Source organism: Cyclopterus lumpus, chromosome 11 (assembly GCF_009769545.1).
Source record: "Cyclopterus lumpus isolate fCycLum1 chromosome 11, fCycLum1.pri, whole genome shotgun sequence".
Taxonomy (NCBI): Eukaryota; Metazoa; Chordata; class Actinopteri; order Perciformes; family Cyclopteridae; genus Cyclopterus; species Cyclopterus lumpus.
In genome coordinates, this window is record NC_046976.1 from 8,194,941 (window position 1) to 8,216,952 (window position 22,012).

At 42.3% G+C, this 22,012-nt stretch overlaps 1 protein-coding gene across 9 annotated transcripts in view; it reads left to right on the plus strand.

Moving 5' to 3' along the window:
• trps1 (trichorhinophalangeal syndrome I) overlaps positions 1–22,012 on the plus strand; it is a 98,580-nt gene that overhangs the window by 25,826 nt on the left and 50,742 nt on the right. For 4 of the 9 annotated variants that reach the window (XM_034544688.1, XM_034544695.1, XM_034544689.1 and 1 more), the window contains exons 3-4: positions 19,182–19,892; positions 20,165–20,280. In XM_034544688.1, the coding sequence (XP_034400579.1) occupies positions 19,182–19,892; positions 20,165–20,280 (827 nt within the window). Of the gene's footprint in view, positions 1–497; positions 517–2,135; positions 2,248–8,600; positions 8,620–9,395; positions 9,493–14,608; positions 14,671–19,181; positions 19,893–20,164; positions 20,281–22,012 lie in introns of those variants that run through there. The other 5 variants (XM_034544692.1, XM_034544690.1, XM_034544693.1 and 2 more) reach the window with 5 other exon arrangements.

The window sequence follows — 22,012 nt, forward strand, 5'->3', positions numbered from 1 at the left end:
CAGCAAACTATTTGCCATGTAGAGATCTAGTTAAACAACAGCGCAGTTGCTCATCTCTGACGTCCAATCAGATCTGGCAGTTGTTTTTTCTTGCTGAAGTGAAACTTTCTCATGATACAGTCCATGTGAGCTATAGCAAGATGCTAATAATACTGTAGTAATCTGTCAACATAGTTTCTACTTTATAAACGTTCATACTTTAAGCTTCACTATCGCCAACCACTGCAGATCCCTGATCAGAGATAAGATTCACTTTGGCAGTCCGCAGAAGGTGTTAATAGACGTGCTATTTAACTTACTTTTCATTGTTTGTTTTTTTGATAGCACCATTGTTTGATGCAAAACAAGTACAATATTAGCAGTTCTATTCGCCAGGATAACTGTTGCTGTCCTGAAGACTTCCATCTTTTCACAGACATCTGCCCCAGCTGCTTAATGGAGCAGATTTACTACCGTTGGAATATTAAGTTGAATACCTACTTTTAGACGAGGGAAAATAACTAACCCCTCTAATGGGTAAGTGCCCTAGAATGCTTAATGCTGAGCCTCTGCATGTTTATGTGTGTGTGTGTGTGTGTTTGAATATGTGTGTGTGTGTGTGTGTGTGTGTGGTAATCTCCATGGCAGGTTCCTTGCCATTAGTGCACCACTGAACAAGGCAGCAATTCATTCAGCAGGTTTAACTGTCGAGTGTGTGTGTGTGTGTGTGTGTGTGTGTATGTGGTATGTCTGTGTGTGTGTGTGTGTGTGTGTGTAGCAGGTTTCTAAGTGCAGAATGTGTGTTGTTTTTAGAGAATTGTTTCCGTGCGCCTGTCTGCACCATATGGCCCAATGTGGAAAAAGGCCCCTTTAGGGGTGTGTGTGTGTGTGTGTTTGTGTGTGTGTGTGTGTGTGTATGTATGTGTGTATGTGTGTATGTATGTGTGTGTGTGTGAGAGAGAGAGAGAATATATGCATTTGTGTGTGTCCAGCGGTCTGGTCTGCCCAGAGTGAAGCTGTAAAAACAAAAACGTCTTGTGAAAAAAAGAGACGACATGGCAGTAGAAATGTCAAATAACACACCGTTCTCTCACGCTGATATGCACACACAGACACACACAACACAGTCACTGTTGTGTAGTATTTTCTTTTGACATTTTTTAAAAATATATTTTGTTTTTCTCCTCTGTTTAAAAAAAAAAAATGTATTCTTGTGATTCTCATTTGCGAGTCTGTTTTACTCCAATGATCGTTTTCTATTTTTACTTCAATAATTACTCGCTTTTTTTGATTTGCCCTATTCTCTCGTCATCTGTATTGCTCTCAAATTCGTGAACATACAATAACTTTAATTCCATCCCCACTAATCACTTTCCTTTCTCTTGTTTTTAATTTGTCAGTTATGTTTTACACTTGTCATTTATTTTTGCCAAATTGGCGTAAACCTCAGGGCTGTGGTAATGACTTCTGAGGTTAATGAGCACGCACGCACAAAAAAGAGGCCAGTGAGAATATGGTGCGATTTCAATAGAATAATGTGTACTGGCCCAATTTCTGTAACATGTATGGTTCATCTACACCTGTTTATTCCGAAATATCTCAGCAACTCAATCCAGTAGAAAGAGATGAACGTGGCTGTCTAACTTAAATACGAGCTCCTGTTCATTACCAGGGAAGGATGGAGAGCCTGACTCTGTTTTGCACACAGGGTCAATCTTGATTCAATCGCCAGCTATTGCAGACATTTCTCTTCACAACTGCAGTGACGCGGCAGTTGTAATTACTATCGCTCTGATTTGCATATCTGACTGTCATCTTTTTTCATAGTGAGTCATGGGTATTGTTGTATTCTCAGAGACTTCTGTGTTAGTATGTAGAGGGACTTTGACGAGATTGTTGAAGGAAAAAAGAAGGGAATTAATTCAGACTGGGGAAAGCGGCTCCGTCCACTTTGGAAATGTATATTTAACCGCCTAAGTTCATTGCTACTTCCAGGATCATCAACCGTCATGTGATTTTTGAGCAGCCTTAGACGATGTGTTGCATAATCTGACCGTTTTCATTATGTCCATGATGCAATAATAACTGTAACAGAGGGAACGGCCTCCCCTGAATTCAAAAGGACGTTTGTGAGATTTTAGCAGTGCTCCAATACACAGTTTCTCACTTGGATTACTTTTAAAAATGGCAGCCTCTGTGTATTGCTAAATTAAAATGTTATACTGCCTGCCTGTGAGCAAGAAGCCCTGGAGTAACGCAGGGTGTCTGGTCAGTCTTTTCAAACTTCCCCTACATTCAGCAACAGATTAAGGATTTTGGATGTATAGCTTTGTGATGCTTAATTCCACTAAGCTTTATTGATGACTGGAGTCTGACTTGAGTCCTGCTGACTGCAGTCTCCTGCGAGTTCTCCTGGTGTGAACTCTGCTTTAATCTCTCTCTCTCTCTCTCTCATCGCTCTCTCTGGTATCTTGATATGGTCTGTGTTCTGCTGTGACTTTTAAACATTTACATTTCTGCTTTCAAGTGCTGTTTATATATGGCTCTTATCTGCTATCTAACACACACACAGCACACCGCCACACACTCAGGCACACACACACACACACACACACACACACACACACTCAGGCACATTCAGACAGGGACGGATGGTGAATCAAACCGTAGGTCTTCCTGACAGCAACACTGTTGCTATGTCCATAATAGGACAGGAGGAGAGGGAAAGAGGAAGGCCGTAAGAGAAAAGAGTGCCACATAGACAGAAGGAGGGGGAGGCAGAATCATTTGGCCACCAGAGTGTTGTGTGGTGAGGTGAGGCGTGGAACTTTGGTGACTTTAGCTCACAGGCTGCTTCTCCATTGATCCCCAGTGAAATTACCCCCTTAGATTGCAGCCTTCGCGGCAGAACATCACCCCTGGGACTTGCTCAAGGACACTTTAGCAGGGGGGATTCTCTGTCACAGGGGAGATGACTTGGCCTTCTGGTTGAAGGATGGTTCAGTCTGTTAGTTACTCTGCCACCCCTCTCCTGCTACCCTTGGCCTGTGTGCTTGAACGCTGCCATATCTTGATCAAGTCTTGACAAATTTCCAGTGTGGAAAAATCACCTCTGGGATCAGTGGCGCCACCCTCCTCTCCACTCTGTAGAACAGGATGGAACAAAAGGTACCAGAGTTCTACACTATGCATATAAGGGCGGTTCAATTACAAATCCAAATATTCTAGCTTCAGTTTCACAATCCGGGGTTATTTTCTTGCATGGGTCTGTTTTGGATTTTTGTTGAGAGGTAAACGAGAGATTTGAAGACGGCACTTTTGTCTTTTGATTTACATTTTAGTTTAAGGTGGGTTTGTCTGTCTCAACGACTGCCTAGACATTTTTCTACACTCAGATGTCAGCCTGATGGTGGTGCTTGAAAAAAAAGTTGAAGGAATCAAGTTATTAAGAACATCGTCTGGGGACCACGAATGTCTGGACAAGATTTCATGGCTAGATATTTCGGTCTAGGTCAAAGTGGTGGACTGACCCTAGAACCATATCAGTAATACATATTTCCCTCACCAGAACTGCACCAGGTTTAGGTAAATTAGTCCCTACCGGCTCCGGCACAGCTGATCCTGACCTCTGACCTTCCTTTTATTATACCATGAGAAGAAGGCCAATTCTATTGGAGGGATCAGTGGAGTATAACATCAGACAGGACCGCTTTTCATTTTAACACCTACTGACACGTTGCCAGTTGGCTACAAATTGACAATATAGTTGTTGTTAACTCTGTTTGACAGCACTAATCCGTTTTCTTTTATTGAGGATGGTTGAATTTATTGCTTGAGGAGGTGGGTTGGCAGGATGATAGAGTAAGGATGGCTCATGGAGAGGGAGAGAGTCTGAAAGCCTTGTTACAGTGACATTGTGGTGAGGGAGACAAAGAGAGAGACACTGACTCCACTGAGGGTGTTCAGATCCCAATTGGATAGTGCTTGACCACATGAAAGTAAATGTACCCAAAACACGATGAAGACAGAGTGTTAGCCGATCGGCCAAAACCCCCTCCGGAGGTGGTCAGGAATGTGTTGTGGCACAACTGAACACAGGTTCGATTGCATTTAGGGACGCGCGGGTCGACCCACAACTTTGTGTTAAGATGACTAGAAAATGTCAAGGTTAAGACGGGCGGGTCAGAAAAGTGACCAAGCAGCATGTCGAGTGAGTTCTTAATACTTGCACGTTGCGTACAGTAATTACTCTCTCTCAAAACACACACACACACCACACACACACACACACACGCACTCTGCATACAAGACACATTTGAATGCGAGGTGTAAAGGGGCTCAGAGTGGAAGGAAATGGCACATAGGTGGAAAGAATCTCATCCCTGGCTCTTGTCTCACACCAAGTTTCTCTTTCTCGGTGTCTGACACACTTCAACGTGTACACACACACACACACACACACCATAATTGAACAGTAATTGAACACTTCTTGTCTGCTTATCTGTCCAAAGAGGTTCAAAGTAAAGATTCAATGCTCGTGTGTGTAGGTGCGTGCGGGAGTAGCCGTCTAATTCTTATCACACTGTTTGACTAAGAGCTGCTTTTAAGGCAATGGAATTTGCATCTTGTCCTCCCCCCCCCCCTTCCTGTTTCTAGCAGTCTTTCTCATGTCTCCAAGTCTCTTCTTGCGTATTAATCTCTGTCTCCCTTGTCTTTCTCTTAAATCGTCAATTTCAATCCCAGCTATCTTCAAGACCGTAGCTGCAACTAAAACAGTTGGCTATTAGAGATGTACAACTTTCCTGCTTGACACAAAGTGAAATAGTATGATATTAATCATGCTCTGTATGAGATATCTCTCCGTTTCTGTCCATCCACCCTTCTTTCTCTCCCACGGTTTACAGCTCTTGTATTCTTTGTTCAGAATATGCCGGTGTAAATTTGTATCAAGAAAAATGCAGAGTTGCAGGTTTGACAGGTTGAGAGATACTGTCTTTGCCAACAATGAGAGTTTTTATTCTGCCCTGTGTCTTTGTGGCTTAACATGCAACCGTATGTCTGTCTAGCTTTTGACAGGTTTGGTTCAACTGTTAGTGGCATGGAGGCTTTTCAGTTGATACGACTATAAAGGTTGAGAGGGTCTGATGTGGGAGACTAAAGCTGCCAAATAGCCTTGATACTTTCTATGTCAATCAAACCCAGAGGATAAACAATTCTGAATTGTCGAGGGTTTCTAGAGTTCTTAGTTTTTTTGGGTGTTTTTTTCACTTTTCAGATCCGAGCATTACACACAGACAACGGGTAGGGATTGACAGCAAGTGAGACAGCCGAAAGGCAGTTGGAGGAGTTGTACCTCCTGACTAATTTCCCCATTGAAGCCTTTTGGTATATTTGACTTTTTACAATACAATACGATCTATGATTTGTCCCCAGGCATATGGAACTCTCTCTAACATGCAGAAGACACGTTCAGCTGTCAATTGCAGTGAACATTGAATTTTGAAGACTGTCTCCACAGCATTTTTTCACCGGCGTGGATCAGGGAGAAGAATAAAGAGGGATGACACTAAGGTAGAGGCAGGGACTGGCTATCAAATAGGAGATGAAAGGATTTAGGGTGTAGTAACAGTTAGATTAAGCACTACACTGTGTGTTTGTGTGAATTTTTTAAGGGTGGACCCGCAGTTAGATGGGTGTGAGAACTAAATATGGCATGCCATTCTTCTTGTTACTGATCCACACCTGAGTCTCTTGACCTACTTAAGGTGTTCAGATCTAGTTGAGGACGCATGACTACGCCTCGCCACGCCCGAAAAGAGGCTGATAAGCTCCGACACAACAGGCAAGCCACGGTGTGTTAGGAGTTGTCTTTCAAGCGTTGTCTTTAGCCACGTCATTGTTTTGAGTCCTGGCGTGCTAATAGCAAACGCCTTTTGGTTATCATAAAGAAGGACTCCCAAGAATGTCTTTTGAAACGATTGCTTAATCCTTTGAGTACTATGATCGATCTTTTTCTTTTTTCTTTTTTTTTCAAGATCTCTGAGCTTTTGCAGACGACAGACACTGTATGCCGCTTTTGTTTTCATATTCACAATCCCTGTACGACGTGTGACGGCTTAAGTAAATGTCTGGGAATATTTAAAGAAGGTACAGATGGCTCGGCCTCATGTAGGAAATCGGTTTGCGGCATAGCTGTTCATTTTCAAGGCCTGCCTCTGCACCAGTAATCGTACATGATGAAATGTGCCGCGCGGATGAGGCGAGTCAGATGTAATGCTGCGTCTGCCCTCGGGTCAGAATATGGTAAGAAACCTAACTGATGTCAGGTACATCAGGTGTTTAAAGCGAGCTCTTTTGTGCTCAGTTATCATCCAAAGTGCATTGCAGAGGGGATGCCACAGCCCGCGCCACAATGCACTATTAAAGGTCAAAAACATTTTGTCGATATTTTCAGTCAGGGGACCCGTGTCAAGACAACACTCCCCGAATAATCGCCACCTTCATCCCACTTACAAAAGCCTCTGCTCCTCCGTCCTCCATAAAATCATCCCGGGACGGATAATCGCTGGGGATCGATTTTAGTTTATCATGTTGAGAATGAAGAATCGGATCAAATCAGGTCGATGTACATCGTGTGTGGTGTGTGTGTGTGCGTGTGTGTGCGTGTGTGTGAGCGGCTGTGCAATTTGATGTAGGCAGCCATAACCAGTGATTTTAGGTTAACTTGATATGTGTGATTGGCAGTTTATATGCCAGATATAATATATAAAATACACGATGCATGACATCATCTTTATTTCATATTTGGATTATGCTTTTAAACCATCCTATTTATAAACGGTCGAAGCCATATGTATGGTGTCAGTCTACTATCTTGTATTTCGTTTGATCGATTGCTTCGCATTGCATTGACAAATGTGAATCGGCTCCACGAGTGAGAAGGTGATACTTTAGGTCATGTTTCCAGTTCTGTAATCTGACCTACAATTATTGAGGATATTTCTATTGTGATCAGATGTCTCGTCTGGACCTTGAGTGGTAATGTCAGACATGTGAGACTTCGTGGATGAAACTGAGCCACTGCATCTTTGGGAGACATCTTCGTTGGCTTGATGTGTTGATTCAACATCTCTCTGCGTTATCTTTTTTCAGTAGACAACCTCATGACTGCATTACATTTCACATGCAAGTGGAATCCTAACTACTATAACAGTACAACAATACAACATGTGGATAGTACTGTGATGTACGAACATAGAGAAGTAACTCTTTGTTAAAACCATTGAACTCGACACAATCCCATACATGGGCTTACTGTGTTTGCTGCCAGCTTCTTTGCACATTTAGAAAGTTCTGGTTATTTAAAAAAAAAAAACTAAAATAAAGTCTTCAACTGAATCCTAGTTGTGTAGACGTTTGTTAAGGAGCTGTTATCTCAAACACTGATGTCGCAACGACCTGCAACTTCCCCTAGCACAGGAAAGGTGTGTGTGTGTGTGTGTTGTTTGTGTTGTGTGTGTGTGTGTGTGTGTGTGTGCGCGTGTGTACCCAGGCAAACCTTCTCCATCACTGCACCACCAGGCAACAAAGTAGAAGCTTTAACTAGGAAATAACTTTTATCGCCTCTTAGAGAAAGAGAAGATTTTCTCTTTGAATTTCTCGAGGAATCACCTTGTGAAAAACCTGCTGTTGTGAGAAAGATGATGGGCTCAAATCAAAACAAAAGCCTGGAAGAATTTAAACGCTTCAGACTTTACCTGACAGTGTCGCCCCATTCTTTTGGTGAACTACAATCCATGATTATCATTCCTTTGATCTGATTATTGTTTTAGCAATAATTGTGCGGTAAAATATATCTATTTTGTTACTGATGTAATTATTTCTTGGTAATTTAATCCAAGGCCAAATAATATTGTTCAGTCTGTCTTGTTGAAACTGGTTTTAGTACCGAATTGTCTTTTGCAGTAATTATCTTAGAGCTAGTTGTCTACAGTGCCTCTGTCGTCCCTCTGGCTAGGCCAAAAGTCTCATAACCATCCGCTCTCTGTTTGTGTTTGTGTGTGTGTGTGTGTGTGTGTGTGTGTGTGTGTGTGAATGTGCGTGTATATGTTGGTTGTTATGCAGGATAGAGGAAATGAAAGCTCAGACTGAGCCTGAAGGCTTTCTAAACTGTCCAGTGTCCTTCACATGCTTGTGTGTGTGTGTGTGTGTGTGTGTGTGTGTGTGTGTGTGTGTGTGTGTGTGTCTCAGGCTGGGCACATCTGTCCCCATGTAAACGTTTGTGTGAAAACACGAGTAAGTGACGAAAATGAGAAAAGAATACACTGAAGTTGGGTCGTCTCTGTAACGCTCAAGTACCTAGACGCACACATACACACACACACACACACACACACACACACACACACACACACATGCGTTTTGAAGTGATTGAATCTCAGATTTGATTGTGAAATATTGGGCAGTGCTGCCACCTCCTTCCTCTTTTTTGTTTGTGTGTCTGTGCTCTTTGACTATTGTCTAATAAGTGTAAGAACACACACAGAGGGAGAGGCACTTCACAGGACTTGTTTTTATAATGCTTGCCGTTGCATGTAAACTATTGTGTTCGGCAAGTGGAGTGCCTCAAGCAGTTTTTCGGTCGGGCAAGTAAAAAGTACATTTTTGAATCGTTGTAGGGCGATATTTGATAAAAAATATGCACTCAAGAGATCAGCGTTAATGGTTTGTAGTCGCTGATCCTCATAATGCTGCATTGTGAACTACAAATCTGTTGTTTTAAAACTAGCAGGAGGAGAGCTAGTGAATGTTAGCTATGGGCTAACGCTAATGGATGGTGACATTGAGTGACGTTAAGAAGCGTTCATGCTCCACCCAGTAAAAAGTGAGTGTTGGGTGAAAGTAAATCATAGCGTTATCATGATGGTTTTATCAAAAGCAAATATTTACATAAACATCCAATTGTTTATTTCCTAGTCATTTTAATTGTGTGTTTGTATGCAAATAACCACTATAAATAACAAAATAACAGGTAGACCGTTTGACCTTTTTAAAAATCTTGTTTAATTGTCAAATTGTTTTTAAAAGCCTACATTCTCTGTGGATGTAAAACATCTCAGCTACTCTTCTCAAGTCTCTGTTTCTTTACATTGCAAATAGGTGATTGCTGCTTGAATAGTCTCCGAACATATATATATATATATATATATATATATATATATATATATATATATATATATATATATATATATATATATATGCATAACCATTCACTAACTAAAAATGAATTGCATTAGTTTATTGTGTGTGTGTGTGTGTGGTGTAATTTTCCTGGTTGTCCCCCAGCAACCCCCAAGCTCTGATCACAGGAAGTTGAGAGGAAGTTGTCGTGTCTCACCACACACACACACACACACACTCTACCTCCTTCCACACTTTTACAGTAGCAGGAGAAATGACAGTGGTGAGCGAATCAAAGAGTGAAGAGCAGCAAGAGGAGGAGGGTGTGTTCAGGTGTGATGGTCTTTTTTTTCATGCGCTGCTCTCTTTCTTCCATCATGTGTGAAAAGTCTGTCCATGTCTACGCCGCCACGTCTCACTCTCTCATCTTTTCCTTTGTGCTCAGTCCTCGGGCCTTTCTCTCCTCTCGCACGTTTGGACTCCTTGTAAATGGGTGTAGGACTCATTGTGAATGGGGTATATGGGGACCTGTTGTTGCAACCCCGTGGTCACCCGCTGACCTCCCGGAGATTTAAAAAGGTGCTCTGCAGCACTTCAGGGGAAAGTTGAGAAAGGCGTAACTTTATGCAAATGTCTTCTCACACATCGTGAGTGACGTCCAGGTGACAGCCAATCACGCTTGTTTTAATGCTCATCGAATCAGACCCATAGAAGCGTTGTTTACTACTGGGACAATTCAAGAGCAGATAGTGGGCTGCATTCTCCAGTGTTGCCCGCTCCAGCAAAACCACATTTGTGGCCATCTACGACAAGCTTAACTGTTTTTGATAATGGCGACACACCACGCATGCACAACACAAAGGCCAGAGCAACAGCCGGTGGTCCAAAATAATTAAATCCTAAAAAACAAAATGTCTTGAAAAAAAACGTTTCCACAGCGGAACATCCATTAATCAAAGTCAGAAAAAAGCCTCAACGCAAGCATACGATGCAGCTCTGGAGCAGTTTTAAACTGTTTGTGATCCCACAGGAGATCAACATCTTCACACTGACTCAGGCATTGTGTCTTTGAACACAGGCACAGAAACTTCTTCATAAATATTGGACTGCCCTCTTAAAACAGGTGTTTCAGGGGTTTTAGATACACCAGTGCGTCCCGTGTCCTTTAGACGTGTGCATTAGTTGAATAGGTATTTGAGCATACAAAGAGTAATTGTTGGCAGTCGTTTGCTATGTTGTTGATATTGTGGGTAGTTCTTAATTTAGTATTCTGGGGTTTTGTTTTCTGAGAGTTATCTCCTGTTTTCATACGCGGTTTGTTGTCGTTTTTTAAAAAGGCTTTTTCAAAACAGGCTCTCTAATACAATATTTCTAGGATTATTTCAGTTATTTATCAGACGCTGCTTTTGATAAGTTATTCTATTGTGTGCATATGATGCGTCTGTATTGTGTATCTCCCGTATATTGTCAGTGTATTTCCTTCTGTATTTAGGCTGTGATTTAATACCTTTATCATGCCAGCACAGCGTGTCTTTCTTTTGGGTTTAAAGATTTCCAACACATTTCACCAGAAAAACACCTTCATTTATTGTTTATTGGGTTTGTTCTGAAGCAGGAACAGATTTTAAAACTGCTGATTGGTGTGGTGTGTGTGTGTGTGGGGTGTGCGTGTTTTATGTGGTGCTTAGTTGATGTGCAGGAAGAAACTAAATGAGGATTTAATGAAGCTGGATTGTTTTTAAATAATGTAAATGATTCGACGAAAATGGTGGAACTAATCTTTTAACGTACTTTTCATCATTAATTATGATCGTGTAGAATTTAATTGGATGTAATTGTTGTTAGGTTGACCAATCCTCATTGGAGGTGTGTGAACGTGTTTGAAGATTTGTGACTACATGTTTATGTGAGGCACTTTTCTGTCAAAATAAACTTGTGATAATGTGACTTGGTATGTTTACATGCGTCTTCTCTTTCTGTGCATCTGTGTGAGCGCAAGCCACACGGATCTTTTCTCTTTGTCAACTTCTGACTACTGGCAGCTAGTTGAACAGTAATTAATTAAACACCCTCCTTCTAGTCAGTGAGTGTGTGTGTGTGTGTGTGTGTGTGTGTGTGTGTGTGTGTGTGTGTTTGTTTTCCATACTCCACGTGTGTGAAACTGACAGTAGTGATTTATCACTCAAGTTATGAATGTGATTTCACACACATGCCCACACACACACATTTACTGTTGACCACAATTTGCTTACCTCAGTGTGATGTCATCAGCGATGGAGAGAAAGAGAGAGAGAGAGACATTTTAAAAGGAGCTTTCTTAGACGTGACCACACACACATGGTATGCTCCACAGACATATTCACACACAGACAAAGTACGCTCTAAGGACCATAGCAGGGGAGCTGTGTCTCTGTGTGTGTGTGTGTAAAGTTAGAATCCAGACAGTCATTCCAGAGGCCAGACTATTGAGTCTTATAAACTCTCAGGTCACAGATTATTGAAATAGCAGAAGAGATATATAGTCTGCGTCTGTGTGTGTCTTCTGTTGCACCGTTTTACTAAAACATCACAAATTGCTAAGACCCTGAAATACACACGTGCGCACAACGCACGCACGGCGCTCGAGCACACACACACCACACACAACACACACACACACACACCACACACACACACACATATAACCACACACCTACACGAGTGTCTGTATTTATGTGCATGAATGTCTGTGATTGTGTGTGTGTTTATTTAATTTAGATTCAAGGTGTGTTTTAACTAGCAGCTTGGATCTCTGTGTGTGTGTGCACGGGTGTGTGTGTTGTAATACTGATTTATTTGAGCATCATTCATAGCCCCATTGGGAACTGAACCGGCAACCTCTTGGCAGTAATAGTCTCACACACACACAGGCAGTCTACTGTGGAGGCCAATCTAACCAAATGTACCTTGTTTTAACCTGCTAACCTCCAGAAATGTGGATAGAAACAGCTTGGACAGCCTAATAAGTTCCACGTATTCCTTTCAAACAAACGGAGGCAACCTGTTTTTAAACTCCCTCTGACCCACCTGTGGGCCCACACTTTAAAAAACAATTTTATAGAGTGTGGGTCCCAGGGTTTTCGTGTGGCGCTCTCAAATGTGCCCAGATGAAAACAGCTAGTTTGTCATGCTGAGTAAGTCACAGTTGGAAAAGTGGGTTTTCTCTCACTTGTAACGCGTTCTTTTTCACTGTCTTTTGTGTGTGTGTGTGTGTGTGTGTTGTAAAGTTAAAGAGTTAATTGAGCTTGAAAGCCGACCTTTCAGCTGTTTCCATTTGTAGACCAGTGAAGAGAGTGTCCTGCGGCAAAGTGAGACAATCTCTCCCCATTCTCAGGAGTTTTTTTGAGGTGCACTTGAAGATACCCCCAAAGAGCCCTGTAGCCAAAAGACCATGGTTCCACTGGACAGCCCCCAGTTCTGTGTTCACGTCTGCGTGTAACCAGTGTGAACCAGTGCTCTGCCTTGAACTCCCCAGAGGGGTAAACAGCCCTCCTACAGAGCATCACACAGACTCACAGTAAAGTGCTTCCCAGACCCTGTGTGGTGTAGTAATCCAATGTATTTATTCCAGGTCAGGCTTGTAATAAAGTGTATTTGGGGGGGGCAGTTGTGAGCACTTTGCGTTTGTGCACATACATAGTTTCCTCACTCACTTTTTCCAAATGAAAACACTAGTCTCATGAGTAGCAAGTGCAACAATATTGATCAGAATGATAAACACAGTTTCTTCATATTGTTGATCAAAATCCAATTATCTTGTCTCGACGTGCGTTTGTAAGACGTAAGCTGGTATCATCCAATTTCAACCGATAGTATCAAAACATCATCAGCCATCAATCAATCTGCAAGTTTTGGCAACAAGGGTATGTGTGGAGCTCATTCTAAGCCCGCCCACTTTCAAATATGGTCCAATCAAATGCAAAGGTAGTAATTGAAATCACTCTCGTAACTGAACACTGCTCAGATATTCTGTTTCCCCGGAGAAAAGCTCCTAGTGTAGAAGCTTCTTCCCTTCATTGGGTCTAATTTTAAGTAGCATGCTTTGCTTTTACACCCACATGTACACCTATATATACTTAATATATATATACACACACACACACACACACACAAACAGAAAACAAACGCAAACACACAAGTCTCAGAGTCTTAGCTTGTTCCATTTATTTAAACATTTCTTCACTGTTTATTGAATCCAAAAAAGTCTGTCAATCACACGGTGATTGAAGCCGTCATGCTATCAAACACACAAACACACACACACAAACACACGTACACAAACCTACAAACACATCGCAGTTTATGTGAGGACAGCCCAGAAGTAAGGGGAGGTTAGAAATGGAGAGAGAGAAAGGAGGGAGGGAAATGTATCGGAGTGGATGGGAGCGAGAGATTAATAGATGGAGCTACATGAAAAGATGGACAGATAAGATGGGTTGAGGAGCAGAGAGAGAGGGAGGTGAGTTTACAACATCGGTTAGTGTGTGTGTGTGTGTGTGTGTGAGCGAGAGAGTGTGTGCGTGTGTGTGTGTGTGTGTGTGAGTGAGAGAGAGAGTGGTAAGCAGACAGGCAGCTCAAGTGAAGGAGCAAGGCGAGGGAGTCTCATAGCATGAAATGTGAACCTCTGATTAAGTTTGACATTTCAGATGACATATTTTGCATGCTGTTACCGAATTACAAATGAGACCTACACAGTCTATACGTGTGTGTGTGTGTGTGTGTGTGATTTGACTTGATCCGTGGCTGGAATGAATTGGGCCCCCGCTACCCAGCAGATAAAGAGTGTGTAGGTGTGTGTGTGTGTGTGTAAAAGACTTCTGGCATTGATTTAGGGGCCTAGCAGCGCAGACTGTAAGCTTTTAGTCTTAAAATGGCAGGGTGGAGACCTCTGTCTCGCAGTGATTTTACGTTGTCCCCCCCCTCTCTCCCTCCTTCTGTTTCTGTCTCGAACCCCTCCAATATCTTGCTCCAATTAGGACTCCTGCCTCTGCAAAATCAATTCCAAGCTGTTACTACCCCAAAACCAAAAATGTTCCCTTTAGCCGACTCCCCCCCCCCCCCCCCCCTCCTTCATATTGTTTTCACCATGCTCCATAGGGAGTGGAACTGAGCCTCACCGAGCACTTGTGGCCGATTCCTATTATTATTCCATCGCTCCAAATAGGCTCGGTTTCACGGCCTGATCTGTTTTGTCTGTGTGCTACTAAAACAGTCACGTGGGCGCTTTCATTAATATTTCCCTCAGCTGCTTTCATTTACTGACACGTAACCTGAAGGTACAAGTCTGTTCAGCGTGACTGCCATTTTGTGCTTCAGTGGCCTTCCTAGAGATGGTAATCTGTGACACTTTCATAAAAATAAATGACTGCTGTGTTATACAACACAGTCATGAAAGCTTTAACATTTGCAGCAATAACAACAACCGCAGCAGCTGGTGTCTGCCAGGTACCTCCAGGGGAAATCCTTTTTATGGTAAGGAAGTGATGCGCTTCAACTTTCTTGCAGCAACTTGGCAGCAGTGGTATTTATTTGGTGAAAAGAGACACTATTTGATCATATACCTCTTTCATGACAACTGTAATGAAGCAAATTGGACTCTAATGTAGACGATCCATTTTTGGTTGCAGCCATAATTAAGATAATCACTTGACTGGTTGATAAGTCATTTCTTTATATATTAACTCATCCATTGAGCAGACTGCAGCAAATCGGAAAGTGAAAAATATTTAGTAAATGTTGCATACATGTACCTAAAAATACTCTTTAAATGCTCATCTTACAAGTCGTATAAATATCGACTTTAAAACACGTTGAATGTGAAATAATAACTTTTGCTCACACGTCCAACCTGTTTAGAGGGAATGTAAGGAGGAAGTAGTTAGTTTTTAGTTCATTACATTATTCGACAGGGACAGGTGCGTATTATTATCCTTTCTAAATGATGCCATAAAAATGCAATCGGCGAATAAGAAAGAGCGTGCACCGCGTAGACTTCCTTTCTTCAAGTTCTCCATCACCTTAAAAAACAAATTCTAAATTCAAAACGCGACGAATTTGCAAAAGAATTATTTTATGATGTGTGGTGTGTGTGTGTGTGTGTTGTGTGTGTGCGTGTGTGGGCTACAGAACCAAGCCGCTATGCTGGTCAGTTAAAGGGCAACCAGTCTGGACGCCTTCTTTCACGTTTTGGTCCAATTACAACCCCCAAATTACTTTTATCGCAGTCATTTTGAAGGTCGAGAAGAAGTCGTCCTATGAGATTGGGGGGAAGTTTTAAAGTAGATGTTCTTTATAGTCATCCACCTTTTGGGATGCTTATTATTATGTGGAGCTCATCCTGCTCTTTGCTGCCTTCCTTCTTTCTCTCCTCCTGAACTCCCTTTCTTTGCTCGCTTTGCTGTCTATCCGTTTCCCCAGACAATCTCTCTCTTTTTTCTTTTTGAATGAAGAGCATTTATTCTCGTTCCTGTCTCCTCCTCTCCAAGCTCCTCTCCGCCTTCCGTTTATCAGCTCTGCTTTTTGTTTTCATGAGGAGTCCTTACTTTCTTTTTCCATTTTCTCTGCCTTCCACATTCTCCTCCTCAATGTGCCCTCTCTTCTCCGTTCATCTATCTTTTCATAAACCAACAATGCATGGGAGAAAGAGAAAGTGACAAAGACTTAATACAACAATATGAAGAGGCAGATTAAGAAGCAAAAAGAAAGGCCTGACAGAGATCTCTGTCAGGCCTTGGCTTTCGCAAAATATCTTCATGTGTTGCCCATTAATCCTTTTGTTTATGAACGATGGAGATGCCAATTACAGCTGACCCACGGGATGGGGTGGGGCAGAGCAGTGATATGTGATCGTGTTACAATTATGTATGAAACCCGTCAATTACAGTGACTTCATAATTGGCATTTAGTTTTGGAGTGACTGGATGTTGAGATTCATTAGTGATATTCTACTTGGTCTTTTGGTGATATGTGATGATCCTGTACAATAGCTAGCCCAACATTATCCCTGACCATTTCCTGCAGGGAAATGAAGAACCCCGATGCCAATTTTCTAACATTTTCTTTATGAATGACCGATGAAGTGATAATGACAATATGTGTTCAGCTGATGCGAGTAAATACCTTGTGGTCAAAGCTTTGTCACCAGGATGAGTTTCAGTGCAACTGTGATTAAAAACCAAGCAGCAGAAGAAAAACAGCTTTTCATTCATGACACAATCCAAATGCTCAAACGGTTCCCCTTTCCTCATCCAGATAGCTGACTCTCACCCCTCTCACTACATCCTCAACGTATGTCTGGGGCGGATTATTGGCAATTTCAGACACAAGCCTCATTTGCATTGGGGCTAATTGTAGTTGATGGAAATGATTAACCGTCACATTCATCCTCTCTGTGGCATCGGGGCCATTATGGTGTATAGGGGCTAATTGTAGCTGGTAGCAGTAGTTGTTATGTGGTATGTTGTGGTGGGTTGTACCTAATTGTAGTTGATAGTAATGGTTCCAGTCTGTGTATACAGCCTGAAGCAGACAAAGGCTGTACTGCGACACACACACACACACACACTCACACACACACACACACACACAGACACATATGGTAAACACACACCTCTTCTTCTTTCCCACACGCTGGATTCGTACACGCAGCGCAGCGGAAGTATGCAAATTAGCATGTAATGCCAGTGTAAATAAATGACCCATGACAATATCGCTTTTACTAATTCCCGTTTCCAAAATCCAACACAATTTTCTTCTCGTCGCTTTGATCAACTTTTGAAGTCCCACTGAAATCGTTCGGGGCAGATGGAAACACAGTTAGGTCAGTCAGTGCTTCTTACCGTAGGTCGGCATTTCAGCTTTATTGCTTTACCACAACGATCTGTAGTTTTCCACTGTGTGTGTGTGTGTGTGTGTGTGTGATGAATTTTGACTGGGTGTGGTGAACATCAGATGAGATTTTCCTCTCCTCCCTGCACTCACTGACACACACATAGTGAGTGCCAGGGCTGGTCTAGGCGTGGGCCCTTTCAGACATAAATTGCTTTATTTTAATAGTTGTATGGTGGAGAAAGAGGGAGAGAATAAATGGTAAAATACTAGAAAGGCCATCGAGAGAAAATTTAATTCAACAAAGAAAGCAGCCCTCTCTATGTCATTTCTCAACTCTGTGTGTGTGTGTGTGTGTGTGTGTGTGTGTGCCTGTGTGTTTTATGTTGTCTTCCTAATCCACTAGATTTCATTACAGGGTTGTTTAAAAACAACCCTGTTTTTAATTTGTTTATGTTCATCTACATGTGTTTGTTTGTGGTCATGTGATTATCTGTTGCTACATTCCCTTGTACTTGTCTTTCTTTAGAAGTGCGTGTGTGTGTGTTGATTCTCTCCAGCTTTTACTGTTTTCAGTTTGCTATCAGTAAATAACGACTAGTGTTTATCTCTCACGCTAACAGTTACAGGGTCGCACGCACGCTATCTCGCTTCCAATCCACACACATCATCACAAAGGCATTAGTCTCATTCAGACACACACACACACACACACACGGTGTCTGTACCCCTCATATTGCATTGATCTAAAGGTGATCAGCTCTTGGTATCTATCGGGCATCTTTTGGCTTTGACTGTTTACTACCACTCACACATACAAACATAGCATACGGGTCAATGGGTTGACTGTGTTTACAACTGAATAGGAACTGAATGACCACAAATAAACTCGCTCGTACACACACACACACACACGCACACACACATGCTCGGAAAACACATCCCTCAGTCATGACTGTTGTGAACAGAGTGACCACAATTGTTCTCTTTTCAAACAAAAGAAACATTATGTTTTAACATAAAACACATGGTTGGTTATTTGATGGCTTTGTATAGTGATTATAAGGCAGGGGTGGTGTGGGGAGGGGGGCGAGAGAGGGTAAGACCGGGAAGGAACTGAAAGAAACATTTTAATGATCGAATTACTCAAGTTATTAAAGCAATTATTATTGCCTCTGAAAGAGGGCAGTAGAGAATAAAACAAATTACTTTTTTTGCAAGTTAATATCGATTATAATGGTGGTGAGAGGAGGGTATGAAGGGGATTTGAAATGATAAAGAAAAGCAGAAGATAAAGAATAGAAGGGAATAAAAGAGGGACGGGAGGTGACACAGATAGATGGTGAGAGATGAGAAAAGGGAGGATTTTAGGGGCCCAGAAAATGAATGAAAGGCATGCAGAAAGAAGAAAGAAAGTGAAATTTGCAGTGCTGGAGGGGATGAATTGCAGTCTGCCGCCTCCCTCATCCATCTTTCTGATACGGCAGTGTGGTTTGATGTGGTTGTCTGTTGGCCATTCTCCCCGTCCCTCTCTCTGCTCTCTCTGTCTCACCCATTTCTCTCTCTCTCTCTCTCTCTCTCTCTCTCTCTCTCTCTCTCTCTCTCTACCACCCCTCCCTCTGAGTCTCTCTTATATGGTTTGGGTTTTGATGTGGCCCTTGCATTGAAGATTCCCATGGATGCTTTCCATAATGATAAAAGTTTCACTCCCTGGTTTAAGAGGGGGGAGAAGAAAAAAAAAAAAAGGAAAAAAGTTGCACTTATGGATGCAACAAACATCACAACATAGACCCCTGAAAGATCTCTCACAGCTGACATGTTTCTGATTTGCTGGGGCTGTTTTTCTTTGACGAGGTCTGCGGTTGAGGATCGTCACAGATTTTCAGCGTTCAAAGACATTTTTAAATTGAATCAAAGCTATTCTGTACACATACATCATTGTCAGTGTGTGTGTGTCTGTGTGTGTGTGTGTGTGTGTGTGTGTGTGTTTGGGGGACACCTTGTATCTCTTAGTGTCTTGATTTCAAGGGATTATGAAAACCTGCTTTATATTTTCTACTCCCAGTTCTTTCTGTATGCGTAAACAATATATAGTCTACATGCTCTTGGCACAAAAACATATCAACAATAAAACAAAAAATCTTTTTTTTTTTCAGAGATGGTGAGGAAGAAGAATCCCCCTATCCGGAGTGTGGGAGGTGAGGAGGAGGAGGAAGAAGAAGAGGGGAGGAGGCCTGCGGGAGAAGAAGAAGAGGAGGGAGAGGAGGAGGGTAGAGTGGGAGCAGAGGCCGAACGCATAAACCGACCCTCTGAACCAGAATCCTCCGACCGGATCAGGGGAGATGAGGAGCAGGAAGAGGAGGAGGCAGAGAGCGAGTGCGTATCCTCATCTGTCTCTCCCTCGTCCGTTGGCGAGCGCTACAGCAACGAGGAGAGAAGGGGGAGGAGAGGGAGAGGGGGGCGAGCCAACCAAGGGGGAGCGGCGTTGACTGACAGACTCGAGAGCCAGTCGGAGCCCGAGGACGGGGAGAAGGGGGTCGAGGAAGGAGAGAGGAGGGAAAGAGGCAGAGGGGGGGCAGACCACCTCACTGCTCCTCTCCTCTCTGCTCCCCACCTCCTCCCCAGACAGGAAGGAGGGGAGGAGTCGACAACGGACACCCCTCCGCTTTCTTCCAGCCCCTCTCCGAAACTCCAGGACTTCAAGTGCAACGTGTGTGGCTATGGTTACTATGGCAATGACCCCGCCGACCTGGTGAAGCACTTTAGGAAGTATCACCTGGGTCTACACAACCGCACACGGCAGGATGCTGCCCTCGACACACACATCCTGGCCCTCCACAACATGGCTCCCCAAAACACACCCCTAGGTAAGTCCTGCTCTCTGCTGAACGTGTTCCACTTGTGGGGATGCTTGTTGTGTAAAATAGATGTGAATGGAAAATAACATGGATCCAGAGCGTTACAACTCCAGCATTGTGTCAAGGTTGTTCAGTACACTTGGGGTCCACCTGTTTCTTGCAACAACAACGTTCTCCTTCTTCCCAGAAGTCGGACATGTCCTGAGATTGTTGTCCCTCTGGCAGTCTTTGTTTATCTGCTTGTAAAGCTCTGAGCCTATTCTTGTGTTTGTGCACCCCAGATGTACAGGCAGGACAGGGGCAGAGGAGCCAAGCCAAAGAGTCGGGGAAGACTAGACCAGATATGCACATTCAGCAGCACAGGACAGTTATGATGAATGGCACATATGACGTACAGGTAAGCACTTAGGAAATACAGACACATACATGATGATGCCTCGCTTTTGTGTTAAAAATGCAGTCGTGCATTTTAGCAACATATTTACAAGACGTGCATATTGACGTGCATATTGCATATTTAAAAGAAATGGGCATATTGCATATTTAAAAGAAATATTGCATATTTAAAAGAAATGGGCCACAAAACCTGTTCACGCAAAGAAGCAGTAATAATGCTCCACAATTACGAGTAAAAAACGAGAAAAAACACACACAAATGAACATAGTAGCCACAAATACAGCCACACAATGGTTATTTTGGTGTGACAACATTGAATACATTAGAAGGAAGGTAAAGTGTAAAGCTTTGGTTTGTAGCGTCTTGTTTTCACCTCCTCAGTCCAATAAAAAGCCTGCGTCATTGGAGCCGATGGCCCTGAGTAACCCTCAGTTTCACAATCCTGTTCACGACTTGAACAACGTTATCCCCTTATACGGTTTTGTCTATTGATGTTCTCAGATTTGGCAAACTACTTCCTGTGAGCATTATGCTGCAAACACAACCTACGTGGTCATTGGAGTTCACGGTTCAAGAAATCCTTTTAATGACTTAAAAAGTTCCAAAGATAATGTGCCGCCTCGATGTCACCACACTGGTCTCAGGGCTACAGAGAATTGGGCCCTTAAATATATCTAATAGGTCAGGCAACGAGCTTTGAAACTTTAAGCAGTTTTAAGGAGTTCATTAGAGATCTGCAGATGAAATGCAGAAGTCCTAATATATCTGTTTTCCATCTTTGCATCTGCTTCCATAATTACAGACAAAGGGTGTTCCTTTCTGTTGGAGAACATTCTGAAAATATGGCATTCTTTCAGGAGATATTATTACAAAGTTATTAATACACAGACAATCATATTCTTCATATTTTTCATATTTGGGGACTCTGTCAAAATGAGACACTAACTAACCACTTACACCAACTGGATAGAAGTAATATTTCCAGCATTTTATGAAAAAGTAGTGCAGGTTGTATTAAACTTTATATTTGCTTAATAACTACCTTGAAGTAATGAATACCACTAAGAAACATTGATTGAGTTCACTTTTCACCATAAGCATTACTTGTTGCCATAAATCTGTAAATCTAGGCCCGTAACTTAACTGAGTAATTTATTGGGTCAAACAATCTGCAAGTAATTAGTAACATACGTGTGTGTGATTTGGACAGTGAGGCATTGTGGGGCATGTTATAGAATTTAATAGACACAGAAAAATATGCAGAAATAATGGCTGCATGCACAAGGACACACAGTCTGCTTCATATAGCTCGTTCAGGCATTGCCTATGCACATACAAGTGCACTGCATAGTGTTGTAAATCATGCCTAATAAATCAATATTCTGTATTGTGTATGTATATTGCTCAAATGGCAAAAAATATAAGTTTAGTATCTGATGGGGGCTACTTTGCAGGATATTTTGCAAACCTTCTGGTCCAATTATTTATTCCTTCGAGATAAGCGTCATCCATATCCTGAAAAATGATTGACTTTGACCTCAGTTACTGTAATTATATTCCATCACGCCACATTAAAATGTCTGACGGAATTTGCACCTGCAGTCTGGAAATCAACAAATTAGACAATCAATTTGGGTCTTCAATGATTTAGTTTTATTGAAGGGATACTAATCAGTGAAATCAACAGCTGTAGACCTGCCGAGTTTCTGCTTAACGTTGTACACAGTTTACT